Genomic DNA, 14,881 nt, shown 5'->3' on the forward strand with positions numbered 1-14,881 from the left:
GATTTTAAGAGACAAATATTGTACAGGAATGAGTGTGGTGGTTAATCATAATATGAAAACACTTGTAATTTTTGTCTGATCTTTAGAAATCTATTCCACAAAGAAATGTGAAACTGTATCTTCATTCTTGTAGCCAGTCAGTAAGGATCGATGGGCTTTGTTTAGTATCCCTTAATATCAACAGAAACTGAAATTTAGCAATATAAGTGTACTTTTCTCTCGCGCTCGTGCGTGCTGTGTCTCACGCGTGCTCTCTCGCTCGCTCTCGCGCCCTTTCTCTTCCCCCCCGCGCGCGCCCTCTCTCTTCCCCTGCCACGCGCACGCGCCCTCTCTCTTCCCCTGCCACGCGCACGCGCTCTCTCTCTTCCCCTGCCACGCGCACGCGCTCTCTCTCTTCCCCACCCCCCACCGTGTGCACACGCGCTCTCGTTGGTTCACTAATGTTCTTTTTGTTTTAATGGAAGCAAATCAGCAATACTTACCTGGTCAAACATACAATCTAATGTGTGGCCCTAATGCATCTCAGACAATTGGGCCATCTGCCAGGCCCTGGGCAAGGTTCCCCAAGATATGTGTTCCAAACAGATATCCCAAATCATTAAGCCTCCAAGTGGCAGGCTGATCTGGCTCTTTTCCTTTTATTCACCCATTCCCCCTTGGATAGTCAGAACAAGGTTGAGGTAAAAAGAAATGCTCCTTTTTGTGGATGCTGTTCTTCCAGAGCAAATGATATTTTTGAGGTACCAATTTAACCAGACTTCCTGCGTTAGCAGGAGTTTATTCAATACTAAATGTAAGAGAAATAAAACAACACACATGAGTAACAAATTTAGTAGTGAGATGTGAATCCAAATAAAGATGAAAGTAAGTGAGCTATGATCAGTGTCTTTGAATCATGAAGACTAAACAGTGGAAAATTGGAAGTTGAACAAACAATGCCGTGATCCCTGGCTTTTGTGGGTTGGTTGAAATCCATTAGATGCATTTCTCTTTTGGAGGTTAGTTGGCAGCTCTCAGTGACAGAGTCCTTTCTCCTGTTGCCTTCTGATAAGAGTCCTTTTGCCTGAAACAGGTGATTAGAGGGTGGTTCTTCAACTGTGACGTTCATAGCACATTACTACTTGAACTTGAGCGAAACATTATGCAAACCTCAGTTCGTTAGCACACCTTCTTCTAGTCAGACCAGTTGGTTTTAACCCTGTTCTTGGATGGGGGAAAAGTACAAAATTATGCCTGCAAGAGGGGAAGGTAGTCAGCATCTTTATTTCACATGTTGTCTCTCTCACTGTTTCCAGCTATATCTGCAGGTACAGCAATCGATGGATCCCATGTAGGAATTTGCCAGACAACACAGAATTTATATCTGCAATCCTTTTTGTTTAATTGTCTGTAATATCTTTTTTTTTGAAAACACTCATTTTGAAATTAAAAGTTTAAAAATATGCACAGTACTTCAGGTTAAGAACTGTTGTCATGAGATTCTTTAAATCCAGCTATGGTGCATTTTGTCTCCATCGAAAAAGTCAATGAGCTGTCTCTTTAAACATTTCATCAGGAAGACTATTGCAGTGTTCCTCAAAGTAGGGTCAAATTGGAAAATATAAATTATCACTTTTACAACTAACTCCCCACCTTGAACCACATTACTACTCACCCCATATATACGCACACATTCCCCTTTTCCCAAACTCTGACCCCACATACGTTGAAGTCTCGTTACTCAGTACCCTTCCCGCATCTATTCTCAGCAGCTGTTCCCAATCAACCATCCTACCCCACACACGATCACTGACTGTAGCTCCTTTCACTGTCAGTGCTCAGAGGAGGGAGAGGTTTCTGTGCTCAGATGTGATCTGTGCATTTGGGGTTGTGTCTGCAACTTGGGAACCCGTAGACTATGGGGACTAAACTGTTGTGATCTGATGTAGGTGTTACAAATTAAGAATTTTTGCTGAGGCACAGGGGCAGAGAAGTTTCCTCTCATCAATCAGTCATTATGTATTCTTGTCCTGAAAACGTGGAAGATGCTACAAAGTTAAAAACTTAAGGTTTTCAAGATAACATTTCACATAATGAATATCACAAACAATAAATGTATATATCATGCTCTCACAATGAGCAGTATGGAATTTTAAAACATCAAAATATGTTACATAATCAGATGGAATTTGATTTGTTCATTTGCAGTGCTATCACTTGGAATAATAGAAGCATCTTTGGTTAACAGTAAAATGGCTGGCTCGACATATACCAAGTCTCTGATATTATTTAAAAAAATAAAACGGTACCTATTGGCATTATCCTTTTTGGATTCCCATCATTTTGACTATTTAATTTTAGCACCCAGTGACTGAAGTGCAGAATAGGATCTGAGACAAATAAAGAAAATGTTGCAGTATTCGCTGTCTTCATTTTAAGACCTTATTTTACAACATTGTGCGAACCTGGTAATTCGAGCTTATCTATTCCCAGATTTGTCAAGTGTTGAGTGGAGTTTGCAAGAAGGAAGGTCTTGTACTTCCTCAAGAGCTGGGTAAGAAAATTGCAGAAAAATCCAATCGCAATCTTAGAAAAGCACTGCTTATGTGCGAAGCTTGCAGAGTTCAACAGTAAGTAACTAATTTTTAAGATATACCTAATTTATTCTTAGAAGTAGTGTTGCCAGTGATACCCACCTAGTCTCTCTTGTAGCTGATACTTGTAACAGATGCAAATTTCGATATACTAGTCTTATGACATAATGATACTATAGTAACAATGTGCCACTGTACTGCGTGCTATGCTTTGCGATATCAGGCATTTTGAAAATACTCATCTTCATTACATACAAATTTAGAACACTTAAAGTAGTAAAATTCAACTACTGTGCATTTAACCTTAAGAGCAGAAAAGAAAGGGGGAAAAAAATTGAGATTTGTTTTGGTGTTACTTGTAAATGCATTTTATGCTCTTTAGATATCCGTTTTCAACGGATCAGGATATTCCTGAGACAGACTGGGAAATATACCTCCGAGAGACTGCTAATGTTATTGTCAGCCAGCAAACACCACAAAGGTAAACTGGAATTTTCTTCATTTGCCACCAAAGGTGGAGGGATTTTTGCTTAAATTTTTGGCCTGCAATCTATTACTATGTTTCTGTAGTTTTTAGGGTTTTTCCATGAAAGAACTCACTGACACAGTCATTTTTCAAAGTAGATATAGAATTGATAGACTGAATGGTCAGCTATTAGCTCTGAGGCTCACTTTGCGATTTGTGCTTTCTTCTTGGAAAATTTCACTTAATTTTAGTTGGGGCTCTAAAGTCAACACTTGGAACACTACCTAAGGCCATTAGACATGGAAGCTGCATTCGGTCATTCAACCTATTGAGTTTGTCTTGGTCACGGCTAACGTAATTTCTCAATCTTATTCTCCTGCATTTTTCCCGTAACCCTTGATCCCCTTACCAATTAAAATTTCTTTCTGACTTAAGTACACTCAATGACTTGGCCTCCGGAGCCCTGTGCAGAAATGAGTTCTACAGATTAAACATGCTGTGGCAAAAGAAATTCTTCATCAACTCTGTTCTGAAGGTTCATCCCTTCACTCTGAGGCTGTGATCTTGGGTCCTAGCTTCTCCTACCAGTGGAAACCTCACCTCCATCTCCATGTCTACTTTATTCGGGCATCTCCAGATTTGTAAGCTTCAGTCAGATTTCCCCCTCATTTCCAAGCTCCGAGTATAGACCCAGAGTCCTCAACCACTTCTTACAGGACAAGGCCCCTGCGATCGTTGTTTTAAACCTCCTCTAGACCCTCTTCATCACCAGCAAATCCTTCCTCAGATATAGGGCACAAAACGTCTGTGTTAAATGCGGTCTAACTAGAGCTTTATACAACCTCAACAGTACATCTTTGTTGTATTCTTGTATTGTTCTTGTATTTCAAATGAATGATAACGTTGTATTTGCCTTCCTACCCACCAACTGAACTTGTATGTTATTCTTAAGAGAATTCTGCCCTAGGCCTCTCAAGTCCTTCGTGCTTTTGACATTCAAAGCTTTTCCTCATTCAGAAAATATTCTATGTCTCTATTCTTACTACCAAAGTGCATAGCATAACACTTTCATACGTTTGTATTCCATCTGCCACATCTTTGCCCACTTGCGTAGCCTGTCCAAGTCCTTCTGCAGCATCCCCACTTCCTCAACACCACTTTCCCATCCTTCTATCTTTGTATTGTCTGCAAACTTAGCAACCTCCATTCCTTCATTCGCATCATTAATGTATAATGCAAATAGTTGTGATCCCAATTTGATCTCCACTAGTCACTGGCTGCCATCCTGAAAAAGACCCTTTTGTTCCCACTGTCTACCTTCTGCCAGTCAGCCAATCCTCTATCCATGCCAGTACCTTGACCCTAACACCATGAGCCCTTATTTAGCAGCCTCCTGCACTGCACTTCATCAGAACCTTTCTGGAAATCCAAACAGATCATGTCCACTGGTTCTTTGTTTGTCCAATTGGCTCATTCAGGCATTATTTCCCCTTAATGAAGCCTTGCTGACTCAGCCCTATTTTACCATGCAGTTCCAAATACTCTGCAGTTATCCTTAATGAACTCTTAAAACCTTTCCAACAACCAAGGTCAGACTGATCAGCTTACAGTTTCCACTGAAAACTGATGCAAAATATCTGTTCTGTTCATCTGCCATTTATTTGTTCTCCGTTAATACTTCTCTAGCCTCATTTTTCCAGTGTCCAATGTCCTCTGTTTGCTTTTCTCTTACCTTTTCCTTCTGTAAAAATAATTCTTGCAATCTTAGTTCACATTACTAAGTGGCTTTCTCTTGTATTTCGTCTTTTTGCCCCTTATTGTTTTTGTTAAATTATCCTCTGCTAATGTTTTTTTTAAAGGCTTCCCAATCTTCTGGCTTCAAACTAATCTTCACCACATTATCCTTGTCTGCCATGGTTGCCCTTGGTATGTTTCTTTGTCCTTCAAATGAATTTCTGCTGTGCCTTCTGAATTACCATCAGAAATTCCTGCCATTGCTGCTCTACCATCTTCCCTGCTAGGCTTCCCTTCCAGTCATTTCTGGCCAGCTCCTTCCTCCTGTCATTGCAGTTACCTTTACTCAATTGTAATACCGTAATATCTGTTTCTGACTTCTATCGTATTATGGTCACTGTCCCACCTAGGGTTCCTTCACCTTCAGCTCCCTCATCAAGCTGCTCCAGAAAAAATCTAGAAATTCCATGAATTCCTTTTCTCGAAGTCTGCCATCAATCTGATTTTATTTTTCCCGCTCTACTGTATATTGAAGTCTCCCATAATTTATTGTAATAGTGCATCTCTAACATTCCTTTTCTATCTGCTGATTTTGTTTTCTTACCTACATCCTGATGTTGCTATGAGTCTGTACGTAACTCCCATCAGGGTCTTTTTATCCTTTTGTGGTCCCTCAACTTTAACCCCACAGATTCTATGCCTTCCAACTCTATATCACTTCTTGATATCAACTTAATTTTTATTTCTTACTAACAAGGCAATCCTACCCCTCTACCCATCTGCCTGTCCTATCAATTGGACATGTATCATTGGATATTTAGTTCCCAAACCCAATCCACTTTATCCCCACATCTGAGATACCTACAACATGATATCTGCCACTTTCAATCTGCACTATAAATTCATTTACCTTGTTTCATATGTTGCGTGCATTTAAGTACAGAAGTCTCAATCCTGCGTTGACTTTCACATTTGTCCCTGGTGCCTGAAGTTGTATTATTGACCTTTCCATGCACTGTCCTATTACTTGCATTGGAAACATTAACCTCTCCTGGGTCACCCCCACCTTAACTTTGTTCATAATTTTTCATGCAACAAACCCACCCCCACTATGTAGTTTAAAGCCAGGATTCACCAAGACGCTGGTCCCAGCATGATTTGGGTCGAGGCTATCCCATTGGAACAGCTCTCTCCTTTCCTGCAACTGATACCCATCCCCCATGAATTCAGACCCATTTCTCCCACACCAATCTATGAACCACACAGGTACCTCTTTAATCTTGTTGACCTTGTTCCTAATTTAACCCATAGCTGCTCATCTTCCGTCACCTATACCTTTGGCACCTACATGGACTATAACAAATGGATTTTTCCCCTCCTAGTGCATATTCCTTTGAAGCCCAGATTAGATATGTGAACCTTGGTACTGAGCAGGCAACGGTTTTCGGGACTCTTAAGTCCTGACCATCAAAAAGTGTCTGTTCCTGACTATACTATCCCTGACGACAAGTACATTTCTCATTTTACAAACTGAGGCAAAAAAGCAAAGGAAGAGGCGCTTTCCGCCTCTGCCTCCAAATTCCCCGAACTATATCCTCACTTAGCTGTGTCTCACTCTGGATGAGATCTCTCCCTCCTCACCTTGCAAAGCTTGCTGACATATAATGGGATAAGACAGTAAGCTCAAATAGCATGGTCTATGGCAAAATCCATGCATCTGGTATCAGACTTGTTTGTTGACGGATGAGGTCACAGAACCCATTGCTCCATCGAACCGACTCCAGGATAGTGGTAAAAAGTGAGTCAGTTTTGTCTAAGATAGCCACTTGGAAGGATGTGCACAAATTGAGTTTTAAGTAGGATCTTAAAGAAATGCTTAAAGGATGAAACTAATACAAGACTAAGATGTAGAGATTGTAGAAGCTCTGGTGAAAACAGGTATGATTGCAGATCTGGAAGATGAAACTATACAGTAGCTACTAATGACAATTTTATACTGAAATTTGAAAGCTTTTTTTGTCTACTGACTCCTTTTCAAAAGTAAGTAATTGCCTCTGAGCAAAGCTAAGTGATGAAAGACGCAATGTAACAATCTTTCAATTGTTTTCCCCCTTTTTTCATTTTCCCTTTATTCCTTACTTAGCAGCCCAAATATTTGTAAGTTCCCTTTTCATGGATTTGTTTTCACTTGACAAATGTGACTGTGAGAGGTATTAGGGTTGTTGCCCGCATTCTCCAATCCCACAGGGCTGCATGGTGACTCAGTGGTTAGACCTGCCGACTCACAGCATCAGGGACCTGGGTTCAATTCCACCCTTGGGCATCTGTCTGTGTGGAATTTACACGTTCTCCCTGTGTCTGTGTGGGTTTTCTCCGGTGCTCAGGTTTTCTGCCATAGTCCAAAGATATGCGGGCTAGGTGGATTGGCCATGCTAAATTGGCTGTAGAGTTCAGGGATGTGTAGATTAGGGGATGGGTCTCGTTGGGATGCACTGAGGGTCAGTATGGACTTGTTGGGCCATGACGCCTGTTTTCACGCTAAGAATTCTATGATAAATCTTTATTCTTAGGGCCTTGGTATTCTGTTGGTGGGAAGGTACAGCTACAAGTCACTTTTCTTCTTCCTTACCTACTTTTCCTTTCCTCTCTCTCTCTTGCTTGAACCATGTCAGTGAATCATATTTTTGTCTACACTTTTTAGGCTATGTAAGATGGCAGTTGTAATTTTTGTGCAGTAAATTATACATATATTTAGAAAATCTTGGAATGTACATGCTCTATTTGGCTATTTGTTAATGATATTGCAGATTGCATTGTGAAAGTGCTTTTTATTAGAACTCATCAACTTTCTGGTTTACTAATATTTAAACACAATAGCATTTCATGGTACAGGACAATTTATAATGAAATTTTGTGAAGTCTGATCAAATAAAATATCCACATAAAAATGCTGTACTGTATCAGATGCAAACTTACTTTTATGGCATTTTTGAAGCATTTTGTTGAGCAATAGAGGAAATGGAGGTAATACGTAAATTAGATTACACTCTCTCAAAGCATAATTAGCGCTGAGATATTAATTTGCTCCAAATAATAATAACTTGTATGGAATTCCATCATACAACATTATTTAAGTATTTGTCTCTGCTCTTAGACTGCTTGAAGTCCGTGGACGGCTGTATGAGCTCCTGACCCACTGCATACCTCCTGAAATAATAATGAAGGTATATTACAGATTTATTATTTAATCCTGTCATTCTATTACATTGTACTTGATATTGTCTGACCAAATAAAATTCTTGGTTATGATTGAGCAAGTTCACTAACTTAATCACATAGCAATAGCCTTGTCAGTGGCCAAGTGGAATTCTTTAAGTCCACATTCAAGTTTAGCCAGTAGGCGTCCACAACGGGCATTGTTTAGCCTGCCCCAAAACTGCAGCCTGGACGCTTTTGATAAGCCCACTACTGTTGGGTGACTGAACAGAGGCCTTGGCTTGGCTTGGCTTGGCTTGAAACAATTTACAAGGCCCATTTGCTTTTGGAAATTAGAGCCATGAGGAGATATTTGTGGGTTTTGATCAGGATGGCACGGTGGCTCAGTGGTTAGCACTGCTGCCTCACAGCACCAGACATCCAGGTTCAATTCCACCCTCTGGGTGTCTGTGTGGAGTTTGCACGTTCTCCTCGTGTCTGTGTGGGTTTCCTCTGGGTACTCAGGTTTCCTCCCACAGTCCAAAGATGTGCAGTTTTAGATGAATTGGCCATGCTAAATTGGCTGTAGTGTTCAGGGGTGTGTAGCTGAAGTGGGTTATAGTGGGTGTCGGTGTGGACTTGTTGCGCGAAAAGGCCTGTTTCCACACTGTAGGGACTCTTTGTGTGTCTGTGTGTGTGTATGTGGGTTGCAATCAGCCTACTTCATATAACTTTTCTATTGCAATTAACCTTCATGATAAAAATTTATAGAGAAGGCGTATTGCTCAAGGGTGGTGAATTGATTGAAGAATACCTGTTACGGTGCACATTGTTTAGGTTTGGCAAGAGCCGATTTGACCCATGCAAGGACATGGTATTCTCCAGTTGAGTAAGTGGCGGTATGAGCAAAGTCCTTGGAGATCTTGCCAGGCATCCTGAGAGGGAGGAGATGTTTGTGGGTTTTGATTATATATTCCTGCAGTTTTGATGTGTTTTCTCTAAGGGTTCTGCTGGTGTATCAGTTTAAACTAGGTGGGTGATTATGGTTTAGTGTTGTTCAGTTCCTTTAACACCAGTGCTGTGGAAGCAGGTCATTCAACCCATTGAGTCCACATTGATCGTCCAAAAAGCATCCCAGCTCCTTGTGTCTTGCCCTGTCCCTGTCCCATGCATTCCTTATGGTTAATCCACCTAATTTAAGCATTCATGAACATAATGGGCAATTTAGCATGATCAGTTCACCTAATCTACACCCGTTTGGGCAGTGGGAGGAAACCAGAGCTCCCAGAGGAAGCACGGAATCACACGCACAGGCACATAATCTAACCCCACATCCACAGGTGCCGTGAAGAGGCAGCAGTGCTAATGACTGAACCATTGTGCTGCCTAGTGAATGTGTTACATCACTTCATGAGTGCAGAGTTCTCAGCACTGTCTTTTGCAGTTGTCAGACCAAGTTTGCAATAACATCACTTTAACAGGTCTCTAGCATGGGGAATGTCTAAACCTGTGGGCTACTAGTTTTAATTTGAATTGGTAAACTTTTGGGACTGGATTGTGGCTAGGTGTACAAGTTGAATTGAGCTGAAACAAAGACAGATGTCTTGGATAACCCATTTCATCTGTTTCCTCAAGCACGAGTCTTGTTACCCACATATAACCTGAGCCATCTGTCCCAAAGTAGCAATAAAATGATGTCAATAACACAGGAAGAGGGAGTTCTTATTTTGATATTTTGTCAAACTAGGCCAATGTGCTAGACTGTGTCTTGTGCTGTACTGAGCTTGCTAATTTTACTTGTTTTGAGATTCCTATGAAGGGCATTTTTAATAAGAGCTGTTATTGTGATGACTTAATCATAGGTTCTTCTTATTTATTAAAAATGTGTTTGGTCAGCACTCCATTTCTGCCTTGATCTACAGTCAAATTAGGTGCTGCACTACCTTTTTAGGCATATGGCTTACAGATATTAGCTGGTAGTTTGATAACTTTGACTCTGTTTGGCTTTAGCATTTTGATGACTTGAGACATTCACCAGGATTTTGACCAGGCTGACAAGGTGTGGGCCTGGGGCCAGCGTGTTTTAAGACAATAGGGTGCATGTTGTCATTATGAACAGCAGTGTCTATCTTGGTAGTAATTTGTACTTTGTCCCACTTATGGCGTTTTAAGGGATTCAGGGCAAGATGCAGAGTTGTGCGACTTATGGAAGGTCCTTCCGTCTCCCTGGATTTGGTTCTTGACCATTTTTTTCAAACAGAACTTTTTCCTATTTTAAGGATATAACTCTACCTGATTGCCAAGCATTTTTTAAAATGCCAATAATGGTTGCTGGGCGACTTCAAAATGGTTTAGGACTCTCCTGCATTTTTGACTTGAATAAGTAGAGTTCAGGTTTTTTGTCACTTCTCATTTGTCCCTCTGGAACACTGAACTGTACTCAATCCATGGCCTATCATTCTGGGTCACTGGAGGACTCTTAAGAGTAATGGCACATTCCCATTCTAGGTAAGGTGTATACAGAGGGCAGTATGGTTCTGGAGATTGCTTTGCTTTTCTTTTTGATGGCTCTGCAGAATCTATCATGCACTTGTTCTGTGTGAGTCAGTTCTATTATGCAACACTTCCAAAATCTTTCTGTGGTCATCCCAGCTGGTTTTTGCTCACCCGTTAAAATCTTTTATATACTCATGTTATTCCATAGAATAATAGAATTTAGATACTAATCTATCACTTCATGCACAGCAAGTTGTTGATTTACAATGCAAACATATCCATTAGGAGCAAAGAGTCTGTTTCCATGCTGTATAGCTCTATGACTTTAGGAGTAAGCTGTTTAGCTTTTCATGCCTGATCTACAAATCAATCAGGGCATGGCTGATCTGACTGTGGCCTACAGCTTCGCATCTCCAGCTACCCCTGCTAACCATTGACTCCCTAAGGGCCTGTCTAACTCTGCTTTAACAATATTCAATAACCCTACCTTCACTGCTCTCTTGTGCAGACTTTTAAAGACCCACAATCCTCCAGAAAAATATCATCATCCCCATCTTAAAGATCTACGTGGACTTTCGTGATGTTTTTGACAAGGTCCCTCTTTAGGCTGGTTAGCAAGGTCAGAATAAATGGAATACAGGGAAAATTAGCCATTTGGACGCATAAGCGGCTGAAAGGTTGAAGACAAGGGGGTGTGGTGGAGGGTTGCTTTTCAGTCTGGAGGCCTGTGACCAGTGGAGTGCCACAAGGATCGGTGTTGGGTCCACTGCTTTTTGTCATTTGTATAGATGATTTGGATGTGAACCTAGGTATGTTTAAAAAGTTTGCAGATGACACCAATATTTGAGATGTAGCAGACGGTGAAGAAGGTTACCTCCGTACTAAGAGGTCTTGATCAGATGGACCAGTGGACTGAGGAGTGGCAGATGGTGTTTAATTTAGATAAATGTCAAGTGCTGCATTTTGGAAATCAAATTGCGACAGGACTTATACACTTAATGGTATGGTTCTGGGGTGTGTGGCTGAATAAAGAGGCCTTGGAGTGTAGGTTAATAGGTCCTTGAAAGTGGAGTCACAAGCAAAGAGGCTGGTGAAGAAGGCATTTGGTTTGCTTACCTTTTATTGGTCAATGCATTGTGTATAGCAGTTGGGAGGTCCTGTTGTGGCTGTACAGGACACTTGTTTGGACACTTTTGGAATACTGTGTGCAATTCTGGTCACTTTACTATAGGAATGTTGTTGTGAAACTTGAAAACGTTCAGAAAAGATTTATGGAGGTGTTGCCAGGCTTGGAGGGTTTAAGGATTATTGATTTGCACACTGAGCTGGCTGGTTGTATTTTAGACGTTTCGTCACCCTGTCAGGTAATGTCATCAGTACAGCCTCCGACGTCACAATATTGTTCTATTCTGCTTAGTATTTGTATGATCCGGTCTGTTGAGGTGTTTTGTCATTTCCAGTTCTTCTTTGCAATGGTTCATATGGGGTCTAATTCCGTGTGTTTAATGATTGCATGATGGGTGGAGAACCAGGCCTCTGGGAACTCCCATGCGAGTCTGTGGTTGGCTTGAGCTAGGATGGTCACATTGTCCCAGCTGAATTGATGGCCTTTGTTGTCCGAGTGTTCCGGAAAGAAGGGAAGTTTGTCATGTCATTTTACTGCTAGCTGGAGTTCGTATATCCTGACGCCTAGTTTCCTTCCTGTCTGGCCGATTGTAATGTTTTTGGCAGTCCTTGCATGGTATTTTGTACACGAAGTTGGTCCTGCATGTTGTGGGTGTTTGATCTTTGAGTGTTTTGTTCTAGTGTGGCTGTAGGTTTGTGTGCTATACTGATTTCTAGTGGTTGTGGGAGTCTCATTGTTGGTTCCGATTATATTCTTGACATACGGTAGTGTGGCCAATGTATTGTCCTTTTGGTACTGTCTATCTAGTAAGCATCTGCACATGAAGTTGGGGTATTCATTGAGATCAAAAACCTTTATGGATTCTCCATACATAATGCCCAAATGCTGAAATACAGTAGAGTATATATTTAATGTGCGACAAACCAACAGTTCATTTGAAAGGGTTCAGGTGGTGGCATCAGCAAGAAGAAATTATTGACCAATATTTGATAAATTTTCCATGATTGCAACACTGCCTTTATGTATGGAAACAACCATTCATACATGTTGTTTACCAAAAACAGTGCTCAATGTTTTTGTTGCAGTGTAGTTCAGTTATATAGTTTTTAAAATCTTAACCTTTCTGAAATCTGTCTTCGGTTGGAAGATATCAAAGGCCCCTTTTAATATGTGATTTACCACATCAAAGTATCTTGTTCTTGTACATTTTACATTGTTAATTTAGCAAAATATACCATGTCCAAATATTTCATTTTAAATGGTAGTCTTTCCCAAACCATTTTCTGTATACAATAGTGATTGAACTGCTATAGAATTGTTCCTTTGCTTTGAACTAAGTTCTGCAAAATACAAGCATAGAAGTGATAACTTTTGAGGATATTGCCTTTTATAGAATTGTGTATGTGCAATAAGATCATCTAATGTTGAGTTTAAATGTCCAAGTAGAATTTATGCTCAACTATTGAAACACATAATTGTAGCATGAAAAGACCAAAAATCACTGAAATAACAATGGTTGCTTGTGATATTTCATACTGAACTGAGTTGGAAATATGCATTACTCAAACCTTATTTCATAATTGAATGCCTGATTTTTGACTGCAAATTATTCTATCGGCATACTTATTGTCAGCTAAATTTTCAAATTAATTTGTTTAATTTTTGTGTTTAAGGGCCTCTTATCAGAGTTATTAAACAATTGTGATGGTCTGCTTAAGGGGGAAGTTGCACAGATGGCTGCATTTTATGAACATCGTCTACAGCTTGGTAGCAAGGCCATTTATCATCTGGAAGCATTTGTGGCCAAGTTTATGGCTATTTACAAGCAATTCATGGAAGATGGTCTGGAAGCTATGATGTTCTAATGACATTTTCTGTTTATAAACGTGTTCTGACATCATTTTGGAAAAGTTGTAATTATAACAGGATCAATCTCGTGTCATAGAAACTGCTTAAAACGTTCAATAATTTAGTAACCAAATAATTCCTGCCACCTCCTTTTGTCCTATTATATCAAATCTGAAACCTGTAAATAAATCTGTCTAAATCTGCAATAAACTGAAGTCTGATTAAAAATGAAGTGATCTGTTTTGTGTTTTTTTTAAGATTAAGGACTACAAACTGTTGCTTGAAATCTTTTTCAAATTTTGAAGAAAAAGAAGAAGAAGTGAGCATATCTTGTTCACTGATTTGAAAATAATTTTCATTAATCGCAAGAATACAAATGACAACTTCCTAAAAAGAGCATGTTATGATGAGAACATTAGTCTGTAAGGGATTATAGATGGGTTGGGTGAGCAGGCAAAAATCTAGCAGGTGTAGTTTAATGTAGGAAAATTGAAGTCATGCACATTGGTAGAGAGGAAAAAAAAAATCAGAAGGATTCTAATAAAAATTGTAAATAGAACAAAACTAAATGCTGGAGATCTGAAACAAAAACAGACATTGCTGGCAAAACTCAGCAGGTCTGGCAGCATCTGTGTGAAGAATGCAGAGTTAATGTTTTCAGTCCAATAACTAGAGCTAAAACATTAAGCCTGCTTTTACACAGATGCTGCCAGACCTGCTGAGTTTAGCCAGAAATTGCTGTTTTAGTGTTTAAAAATAGGGAACGGTGCTGGGGTACTGTTTCAGTTTTGGTCTCTGTATTTAGAAAAGTACATATTGTCATTTTGAGGCAATTCAAAAAGAGGTTCATTCCTAACATGAATGGGGTGACTTAGTAACAATAACTAAACATGTTAGGTAGAGAATTGTATGGAGAGATTTTTCAGAATGTAATATCTAGGCAGCTGAAACCATAGCTGCTAATGATTGAGTAATTATGATTGGGAACATAAAAGAAGCCAGAATTAAAGAAATGAAGATATCTTGGAGAATTGTGGGTTGGAGAAGATGAGATCAGAAAAGGCAATGCTATCAAGGGCTTTGTAAAGAAAGATGAGAATTGTAAAATTTAAAATGTCACTTAACTAAGAGACAATGTAGGATAGCATGCTCACATATGACATAAGAGGATTTTATCCAGTCAATCCATTTTTAAAATACATTTCCTTTATATATAAAAAATACACACATGCATGCATTAGCAATCACTCTTAAAAAGAACTGGAATCACAGACCACGTCTAGGCCCAGGCCTTTTTTCAAATCCATTATTGTGATTTGGTTCAGGACCAGTTTTAGTTATTTTATAGATTTGCTGTAAGATAACAAGGTCATGCCCACAATCTAAATTTGAAAATAAATTGTCATCCACCCCAACAGATGAAGAATTCTTTAATTAGGATTC

At 39.8% G+C, this 14,881-nt stretch overlaps 1 protein-coding gene across 1 annotated transcript in view; it reads left to right on the plus strand.

Annotated features, from left to right (window-relative positions):
* Window positions 1-13,652, plus strand: part of rfc3 (replication factor C (activator 1) 3) — a 28,228-nt gene extending 14,576 nt beyond the window's left edge. The window contains exons 6-9 of the mRNA XM_048533508.2: window positions 2,473-2,609; window positions 2,956-3,054; window positions 7,928-7,997; window positions 13,264-13,652. Of these exons, the coding sequence (XP_048389465.1) occupies window positions 2,473-2,609; window positions 2,956-3,054; window positions 7,928-7,997; window positions 13,264-13,455 (498 nt within the window). The 3' untranslated portion in view covers window positions 13,456-13,652. The remainder of the gene's footprint in view (window positions 1-2,472; window positions 2,610-2,955; window positions 3,055-7,927; window positions 7,998-13,263) is intronic.
* The last annotated feature ends 1,229 nt before the right edge of the window (window positions 13,653-14,881 follow it).

This window comes from Stegostoma tigrinum, chromosome 6, assembly GCF_030684315.1.
Source record: "Stegostoma tigrinum isolate sSteTig4 chromosome 6, sSteTig4.hap1, whole genome shotgun sequence".
Lineage (NCBI taxonomy): Eukaryota > Metazoa > Chordata > Chondrichthyes > Orectolobiformes > Stegostomatidae > Stegostoma > Stegostoma tigrinum.